The following is a 10,000-nucleotide window of genomic DNA, read 5'->3' as shown; positions in this document are numbered from 1 at the left end:
TAACGATTGCGTCATAACCACTCGGCTCTCTGTCGCATTACCGTACAGACAGGAGGAGAAGCTCGCAGGCAATTAACTTAATATGGCGTACTGGCGTTACATTTTAAAATACTATACACAATAATTAATCAGAATACTTACTCCTGCTCACTCACGACAAAGAACTCCCCACTCAAGCTCGCCGTCTCTGCAAGATTAACGATGGCAGTTTGCACGCACAGCTACTAGAAGATTTACATCTGTCAGACAGGTTCCTGACGTCGTCAAGCTTCGTTTGAGTCTGCGCGTCAGAAACGGAAGTGCTAAAAAACGCTAAAACTGGGCTTCATTTGTCTCAATTGAGTTCCAATGGGGTCGCTGTGTCCATTTCTTTTACTGTCTATGGTCAAAACCGCTATTGAGGAGACTATGGGTGACGTCACGGACACTGCGTCCATAGTTTTTTACAGCCCTAGCTTTTAACTCGCTGTTTATATAGACTACAGCAGACCTCTATGATATGTGTGTGTGTGTGAGACAGAGTGTGTGTGTGTGTCTGTGTGTGAGTGTGAGACAGAGAGTGTGTGTGTGTGTGTGTGTCTGTGTGTGAGTGTGTGACTGTGAGAGAGAGAGAGAGAGTGTGTGTGTGTGTGTGTGTGTGTGTGTGAGTGTGTGTGTGTGTGTGTGTGTCTGAGAGAGAGAGTGTGTGCGTGAGTGTGTGTTTGTGTGTGTGAGAGAGAGAGAGAGAGAGAGAGAGAGAGTGTGTGAGTGTAAGAGAGTGCGTGTGTGTATGTGTGTGTGTGTGTGTGAGAGAGAGAGAGAGAGTGTGTGTGTGAGTGTGAGTGTAAGAGTGTGTGTGAGAGAAGAGAGTGTGTGTGTGTGAACGGACGCCTGTAGCTGTGTGAGTGTTTGTTTTGGAGAGCTCGTCAAGGTTGTTAGCCTAATTAAACTGAGAGCCACTGGAACGCAGCGTAATTATCACATCTTCAGCCAATCACATGCCCCATTACCTCTCATCCAATCAGCTGCCAGATGGGAGGAGCCTGAGAGCCAATCATGTTTGAATTAATGATGAGTGATCAATAATTGACCGAACACTGTCCAAACATTTTTGTCAATTGAAATAAAACTAAAACAAAATATGAATATTTAATGAAAAGCTGAATAAAATTAAAAATTTTGCCTTGGCTAAACTGAAAACAAAAACAAAAAACTAAAACTGTAATAAAAAAATCATATAAATAATAATGTTTAAAAAGAAGAACTATTTATGTATTGGTTGATTTTTTTTCTTGTGTGTGTGTGAGTGTGTGAACTGATGGATCTTCTTCAAGTTCTCTCTGGTTCTGTCAGTCTCACTCTGTAATCAGCATTGAGTTGATTAGAGGTGTGTGTGAGTATCAGTGTGTGTGTGTGTGTGTGTGTCCAGTGTGAGCTGTAATTTTACTGTTCCGCTCCATGGACACTCAGGAATGAGCAGGAATTCTGCCAGCCATCCTGTGTGTGTGTGTGTGTGTGTGTGTGTGTAATGAAAATGTCACTCGATCACTTTTTTGGCTCTGAACTGCCTCCTGGGTATCATTGTGTTTTCACTGGAAACAATGGAGTAGAGACGGACAGACAGAATGCTGGGACGTTTCCCGCTCCTCCCTCGTCTTCCTATTCTTTGTGTAAAGCGGCAGCAGTCCCTGAACTCCCTGTCGTTTTAATCATGACAGATGGAAATGGAAATAGCTGGAAAGATTTCTGGGTTCTGATCTTAAACTGGGCGTTGATGGCTCTGTTTTCACAGCATTAGCGTTCCTCCACCAGACGCCTGTGTGGTAATTTAGAGCAAAAACTCATCCTAAACACATTACGTTGCATTAAATATGTCTGAAATTAAAGCCACAGTAATGCGGTGTTAACGCCATGTCACATTTAGCATAATTATGAGTTTCCTTCTTTTGAAAACGGTTCACGTCTTTGTCTTGTAATTACAAGTTGAATTTTATTAAAGAACGCTGTAATGTCACATCAAAACTACTTCTGCAGTTGAGTCATGAAGCTCTGATCATGTGACCACCTCTTGTCTTTGATTATGGTGTCTGGTTAATGTGTGTATTTATATTTGTAAGTGTTTTACTGTCGACCAAACTAAACTGCACATGAGTTTCTCATCAGATGATGTTCTACAGCTACTGTAAGTCTATATATCTCTGTCTCTTTCTCAGAGGTGCTGATGAACACGAAGCTAGAAACCTCTGATCTGAGATGGACCATTTACCCCAGCAGTGACCCTGAGGTGACACACACACACACACACACCTACATGAACTCACGAGACTGTCAGGTTAATATCCTCATGAAACACCACCAGCTGCGTTTATATGCAAATAAGTATTTTGTAATAGTTTGATCAGCTTTTTTGATCTGATGAACTCAGAGTAAGTGAGATATAAACTCAGGATTAGTGAGATATAATCTCAGGATTAGTGAGATATAAACTCAGGATTAGTGATATATAAACTCAGGATTAGTGAGATATAAACTCAGAATAAGTGAGATATAAACTCAGAATTAGTGAGATATAAACTCAGGATTAGTGAGATATAAACTCAGGATTAGTGAGATATAAACTCACAATAAGTGAGATATAAACTCAGAATTAGTGAGATATAAACTCAGGATAAGTGAGATATAAACTCAGGATTAGTGAGATATAAACTCAGGATTAGTGAGATATAAACTCAGAATAAGTGAGAGATAAACTCAGAATTAGTGAGATATAAACTCAGTATAAGTGAGATATAAACTCAGTATAAGTGAGATATAAACTCAGAAACTCAGAATTAGTGAGATATAAACTCAGGATTAGTGAGATATAAACTCAGAATTAGTGAGATATAAACTAAGAATAAGTGAGATATAAACTCAGAATTAGTGAGATATAAACTCAGGATTAGTGAGATATAAACTCAGTATAAGTGAGATATAAACTCAGAAACTCAGAATAAATGAGATATAAACTCAGAATTAGTGAGATATAAACTCAGGATTAGTGAGATATAAACTCAGGATTAGTGAGATATAAACTCAGAATAAATGAGATATAAACTCAGAATTAGTGAGATATAAACTCAGAATTAGTGAGATATAAACTAAGAATAAGTGAGATATAAACTCAGGATTAGTGAGATATAAACTCAGGATTAGTGAGATATAAACTAAGAATAAGTGAGATATAAACTCAGAATTAGTGAGATATAAACTCAGGATTAGTGAGATATAAACTCAGAATAAGTGAGATATAAACTCAGAAACTCAGAATTAGTGAGATATAAACTCAGGATTAGTGAGATATAAACTCAGAATTAGTGAGATATAAACTCAGAAACTCAGAATTAGTGAGATATAAACTCAGGATTAGTGAGATATAAACTCAGAATTAGTGAGATATAAACTCAGGATTAGTGAGATATAAACTCAGAATTAGTGAGATATAAACTCAGGATTAGTGAGATAGAAACTCAGAATAAGTGAGATATAAACTCAGAATTAGTGAGATATAAACTAAGAATAAGTGAGATATAAACTCAGAATTAGTGAGATATAAACTCAGAAACTCAGAATTAGTGAGATATAAACTCAGGATTAGTGAGATATAAACTCAGAATTAGTGAGATATAAACTCAGAATAAGTGAGATATAAACTCAGAATTAGTGAGATATAAACTCAGAATTAGTGAGATATAAACTCAGGATTGGTGAGATATAAACTCAGAATAAGTGAGATATAAACTCAGAAGTAGTGAGATATAAACTCAGGATTAGTGAGATATAAACTCAGAATAAGTGAGATATAAACTCAGGATTAGTGAGATATAAACTCAGAATAAGTGAGATATAAACTCAGAATTAGTGAGATATAAACTCAGAATTTGTGAGATATAAACTCAGGATTAGTGAGATATAAACTCAGAATTAGTGAGATATAAACTCAGAATAAATGAGATATAAACTCAGGATTAGTGAGATATAAACTAAGAATAAGTGAGATATAAACTCAGAATTAGTGAGATATAAACTCAGGATTAGTGAGATATAAACTCAGAATAAGTGAGATATAAACTCAGAATTAGTGAGATATAAACTCAGAATAAGTGAGATATAAACTCAGAATTAGTGAGATATAAACTCAGGATTAGTGAGATATAAAATCAGGATCAGTGAGATATAAACTCAGGATTAGTGAGATATAAACTCAGAATAAGTGAGATATAAACTCAGAATTAGTGAGATATAAACTCAGGATTAGTGAGATATAAACTCATGATCATTGAGATATAAACTCAGGATTAGTGAGATATAAACTCAGAATTAGAGAGAAGAAAAGTCACAGTTTTTTTTGTATTTTTGTTCTGTGGCAGAAATGGGCTTCCATGCAAACACCACATTCCAGTTATCTTAAAACAATATTCAGATTCCCAGTCCTGGAATAAGCTTGCTTTAATGGGAAATCAGTTGCTTATGTGATTGTCCAGATTTATGGGTGCTAACAGATACTGAGCTGCAGGTTAAGTGTTTAGGATCATTAAATTATTAACTTTAACTAGTGTTTATATTATAATGATTGTCTGCTGCTTTCCATTTGGTGGTGGTGAGCATTTCTGAGGGTGGAAAGTGTTCAAGTCCTAATTAAACTACTGTGTAAAGTAGTATTTAAACTAATTACTGAGCACTAAACCAACTGCAGCATCTGGAATCTCTTGGGGAAAAACAGCAGGAAATAAAACAGCCACAATTTCAGGAATATTCATTTACCTGCACACATCTGTGTCTCTGCAGCACAGAAGCAGTCATCAGTGTCACAGACGTATATTTGGAGAAATAGACAACAATACACTGTATGAGTCACAATTATACATTTCTCTTTATGACAAAAATCATTAGGATATTAAGTAAAGATCATGTTCCATGAAGATATTTTATGTAATTATATATCAAAACTTCATTTTTGATTAGTAATATGCATTGCTGAGAACTTCATTTGAACAACTTTAAAGATGATTTTCTCAATATTTAGATGTTTTTGCTCAGAATCCAGATTTTCTAATAGTTGTATCTCAGACAAATATTGTCCTCCGAACAAACCACACATCAATGGAGAGATCATTTATTCTGAAGATTTACCCTTATGACTGGTTTTGTGCTCCAGAGGCGTATTACAGAAACCTCCTAACTTTAAAATCTTATCTTATCTGTTTAGTAACCGTAGTAGTTTCAGTTAGGACCACATTCAGGACAAAAGCTATTACAGAACAGGATTTCCTAAGCATCTTATCTTATCTTAACTACAGTTGGGAAGGGGGTTTCACTGAGACCTCCTAACTTGACAAAAAATCCTAACATTTTCTTAACGTTAGGACAACCCCAAAGCTACAAACATACATTTCTTGGTCCTATACCTTCCAGAATATATAAATATAGATAAATACATTTAAACCACTTAACTTAATGATTGTTATCGGGATGTGAAGAGAACAAAAACTGTTTCTGAAGACAGTCACCTGTTGCACCTTTAAGTTGAGACGTAAGAAACGTTCTGTAATACGCCCCCTGGGTCACGTATAAACACTGTAATCAGATGATCAGGCTGGAACTGGATTATCCAGCAGAGCTGATGTACTTGTAAACTCAGTGACTGTTTAGATATTGATGACATCAAGTGATTATATTCTGGGGAAAGAGGGTGATCTTAAAATCATGTGCAGCAGTGCAGTGTCAGTCTGTGGTTGAGTTCTGGTGATCACCGGAGATAACCCTGCTGTGAGGTCAGAAGGTGTTTTAGTGCTCACTGATGATGCTGCTGTTCCTCAGTGGGAGGAGATGAGTGGACTGGATGAGGAGGGCAACAGCGTCCGCACCTTTCAGATCTGCCCCATGGACACGTCTGTGAGTCACTGGCTGCGCACACGCTTCATCCCGCTGCGTGGAGCCACTCAGGTGTACGTGGAGATCCGCTTCACTGTGATGGAGTGTTCAGCCATGCCTTCCAGCTTCCGCAGCTGCAAAGAGACCTTCAACCTGCTCTACTACCAGAGCGACGAGGACACGGCCAGCAGCACACACCCCGCCTGGATGGAGAACCCCTACAGCAAGGTGCACACACACACACACACTCAGTCTCTCTCACACACACACACACTCACACACACAAACACACAGAGACACACACACAGAGACACACACACACCCCGCCTGGATGGAGAACCCCTACAGCAAGGTGCACACACACACACACACTCAGTCTCTCTCACACACACACACACTCACACACACAAACACACAGAGACACACACACAGAGACACACACACACCCCGCCTGGATGGAGAACCCCTACAGCAAGGTGCACACACACACACTCAGTCTCTCTCACACACACACACACTCACACACACAAACACACAGAGACACACACACAGAGACACACACACACCCCGCCTGGATGGAGAACCCCTACAGCAAGGTGCACACACACACACACACACACACACACACTCAGTCTCTCTCACACACACACACACACACACAAACACACACCGTCTCTCTCTCTCTCTCTCACACACACACACACACTCAGACTCACACACACAGAGACACACACACAAACACACACCGTCTCTCTCTCACACACACACACACACTCAGACTCACACACACAGAGACACACACATGTTTTTCCTGTAGAAGCATCAGGATATCATTCATAGTTGAAAGGGAGAGAGAGGCTATTATGTGAGTATAGGAGAGCATAAGTCCAAGTGGACGTCCATGACATGTGGAGTCCCACAAGGCTCAATTCTTGCACCGCTCTTGTTTAGCCTGTATATGCTCCCATGAAGTCAAATAATGAGAAAGAACCAAATTGTCTCTCACTCTCTTATTCACACACACACACACACACACACTCTCTCACATTCTCTCTCTCTCTCTCTCTCTCTGCAGGTGGACACGGTCGCGGCTGACTTCCTGTTGCGTCGCGGCGGAGAGAAGAAGTCTAATGTGAAGACGGTTCGTGTGGGTCCTCTGTCTAAGAAGGGCTTCTATCTGGCGTTCCAGGCTCAGGGTGCGTGTATGGCCCTGCTGTCCGTCCGTGTCTTCTTCAAGAAGTGTCCCTCCGTCACCCGCTCCTTCTCCTCCTTCCCCGAGACGCTCCCTCACTCGCTGGTGCAGCAGGCCGAGGGCGTGTGTGTGCCTAACTCCGCCCCCACAGACCAAGCCCCGCCCACCATGTTCTGTGGGGAGGACGGTCAGTGGGTGGGGCCTCCGTCCTCCAGCTGTGTGTGTAAACCAGGGTTCGAGCCGCTGGACTCTGACCGCTGCAGAGGTGAGTAAACCTTCACAGGAAACAGAAGGAAATGACATCAGCGGGAAGGCGGAGCTTGTGCTCTTGTCAAATCCTCCTTGAGCGTTTTTTAAATATTGTTTTTCAGTATAGCTGTTTCTTGGCAGAGGCTGACAGTCGTGAAGTATGTTTACCTTTATTTAATATTTTTACTGTTATTACTAACCTCCATGCCTTAAGTTATTTAAAATTAAATTATATTAAACTGACTTTTTTGAAAAAAAAAATATACACTTATATATACTTATATATAAGTATATAGACAAGAGAATTTACATGAAACAGATTGTAATGTATGTAGTGTTCTGGAGTTTCTGTGCGTGCGTGATCCGGAGCGACTGGTTCAGAGGGAAGGAAGTGCTGCGGATCAGCTCCAGGTGTTAATTGTGTGTGTCGTTCTAAACGAGCTGTGTGTCTCTCTGTTAATGAGCGTCTGGATCCAGTGCTGCTCTCATTTAACTGCGTTCGATCTGAAACAGCTGTGTTTATACTCGCTCTCTCTCGCTGTGTGTGTGTGTGTGTGTGTGTGTTGTAATAGAGCTTGATGTAATGCTCTTTTAATGAGCAGGAACTGCTCTGTGGGTGTGGCTGAGGATTATGGGTAATGCGATCCGTCTCTCTCTGCTTCATTCCTCTTTCTTCTTCTTCTCTCCAGAGGAACATGTTCTTCTGCTGTCTGTCAGATGATGAGAATCACACTGACCGATATCATTAATCACTTCTTTATTACGGCTCATTACTGGACTGTCTGTTGAGGAGTGTGTCATCATTAGAGAAACAGTCTAAACACACACACACACACACACATCTGTGAGCTCAAACATGAGCAGACCTTACAGCACTTAATCAAACACAAGTTAATACTTCAATTACTTTGTATCTTCTGTCACATTTAACTCACTTCTGTAGACCTTCAATTTTAACTAAACGTATACACACACACACACACACACACACACACACACACACACTACACACACACACAATTTGTTTATTTCAGTTTTACAAACCCAATTCCAAAAAAGTTGGGACACTGTACAAATTGTGAATAAAAACAGAATGCAATGATGTGGAAGTTTCAAATTTCTATATTTTATTAGGAATACAACATAGATGACAATTCAATGTTTAATCTGAGAAAATGTATAATTTTAAGGGGGAAATAAGTTGATTTTAAGTTTCATGGCATCAACACATCTCAAAAAAGTTGGGACAAGGCCATGTTTAGCACTGTGTGACATCTCCTCTTTTTTTTTAGCAGTCTCTCTGAGCTGAGGAGACAAGCTGCTCAAGTTTGGGAATATGAATGTTGTCCCATTCTTGTCTAATACAGGCTTCTAGTTGCTCAACTGTCTTAGGTCTTCTTTATCTCATCTTCCTCTTTATGATGCACCAAATGTTTTCTATTGGTGAAAGATCTGGACTGCAGCTGAGCGCTGATAACAACTTGGGTTGTGCTTGTCCTCTTTAGTCCGGATGACATGGCGTCCCAGTTTTCCAAAAAGAACTTCACATTTTGAGTTTCAAATTGGTCCTCCAGCTGTTCCTTATACGTACATTTATCTTTTCCGGCCTCTTATTGCTACCTGTCCCAACTTTTTTGGAATGTGTAGCTCTCATGAAATCCAGAATGAGCCAATATTTGGCATGACATTTAAAAATGTCTCACTTTCAACATTTGATATGTTATCTATATTCTATTGTGAATAAAATATAAGTTTATGAGATTTTTAAATTATTCCATTCCTTTTTTACTCAAAATTGATACAATGTCCCAACCTTTTTGTAATCGGTTTGTAGTTATTTTAGTATATCAAGTTAATGAAAATAAGAAATGTAGCTTTGGCAGCTCGCTGAAATAATGTAATTTACATATTTACTGTTTTATTTCAGATGTGGAATGATTTTGATGGATTTAAGTTTGGTTATCTATAACGACACTGATTCATTTGAATGATGATTAACTGTGATTATCGTGTTCAGACGGGTGGTTAGACTCATTAGTGAGCTTGTGTGTGTGTGTGTGTGTTCTCTCGTAGCGTGTGGATCTGGTCAGTATAAAGTGTCCATCGGTGGGAGTTTGTGTCGTGTGTGTCCAGACAACAGTAACACACACTCTCCAGGATCCAGTGTGTGTGTGTGTCGCCCAGGATTCCACCGCGCCGCCAGCGACCTTCCAGACTCACCCTGCACCAGTGAGACTCACACACTCACACACACACATACAGACACGCTCACACACCCTCACTCACAGATGACCTCTGACCCCTGTCCTGTCCCCGCAGGACCTCCGTCGGCTCCGCGCAGCATCATCTCTCAGATCAATGACACGGTGGTGACTCTGGAGTGGTCGGAGCCGCTGGACCGCGGTGGACGCTCGGATCTGTCCTACAGTGTGGAGTGTGTGCGCTGCAGAGGCTCCTCCTGCGTCCCCTGCACAGACAGCGTCACCTACAGGCCGGGGCAGGTGGGCGTGGTCGGGAGGCGGGTCATCATCCGTGGACTCCTCCCACACACCACCTACACCTTCTCCGTCATCGCCCAGAACGGAGTGAGCGCTGTCAGTCACACAAGCCCCGCCTCCAGCTCGGTCAACATCACCACCAGCAGAGACGGTCAGCACCCTCGGAACG

The 10,000-nt window shown here is 40.6% G+C and overlaps 1 protein-coding gene across 2 annotated transcripts in view; it reads left to right on the top strand.

Moving 5' to 3' along the window:
• Nucleotides 1–10,000, top strand: part of ephb4b (eph receptor B4b) — a 45,884-nt gene that overhangs the window by 14,865 nt on the left and 21,019 nt on the right. The window contains exons 2-6 of one of the 2 annotated variants that reach the window (XM_026199847.1): nucleotides 2,193–2,263; nucleotides 5,839–6,120; nucleotides 6,968–7,349; nucleotides 9,407–9,562; nucleotides 9,653–9,982. In XM_026199847.1, the coding sequence (XP_026055632.1) occupies nucleotides 2,193–2,263; nucleotides 5,839–6,120; nucleotides 6,968–7,349; nucleotides 9,407–9,562; nucleotides 9,653–9,982 (1,221 nt within the window). Of the gene's footprint in view, nucleotides 1–2,192; nucleotides 2,264–5,838; nucleotides 6,121–6,456; nucleotides 6,489–6,967; nucleotides 7,350–9,406; nucleotides 9,563–9,652; nucleotides 9,983–10,000 lie in introns of those variants that run through there. The other variant, XM_026199848.1, reaches the window with a different exon arrangement.

This window comes from Carassius auratus, chromosome 23 (assembly GCF_003368295.1).
Source record: "Carassius auratus strain Wakin chromosome 23, ASM336829v1, whole genome shotgun sequence".
In the NCBI taxonomy this organism is placed as follows: domain Eukaryota; kingdom Metazoa; phylum Chordata; class Actinopteri; order Cypriniformes; family Cyprinidae; genus Carassius; species Carassius auratus.
The sequence above is the reverse complement of the archived record's forward strand: the minus strand, read 5'-3'. Positions and strand labels throughout refer to the sequence as shown.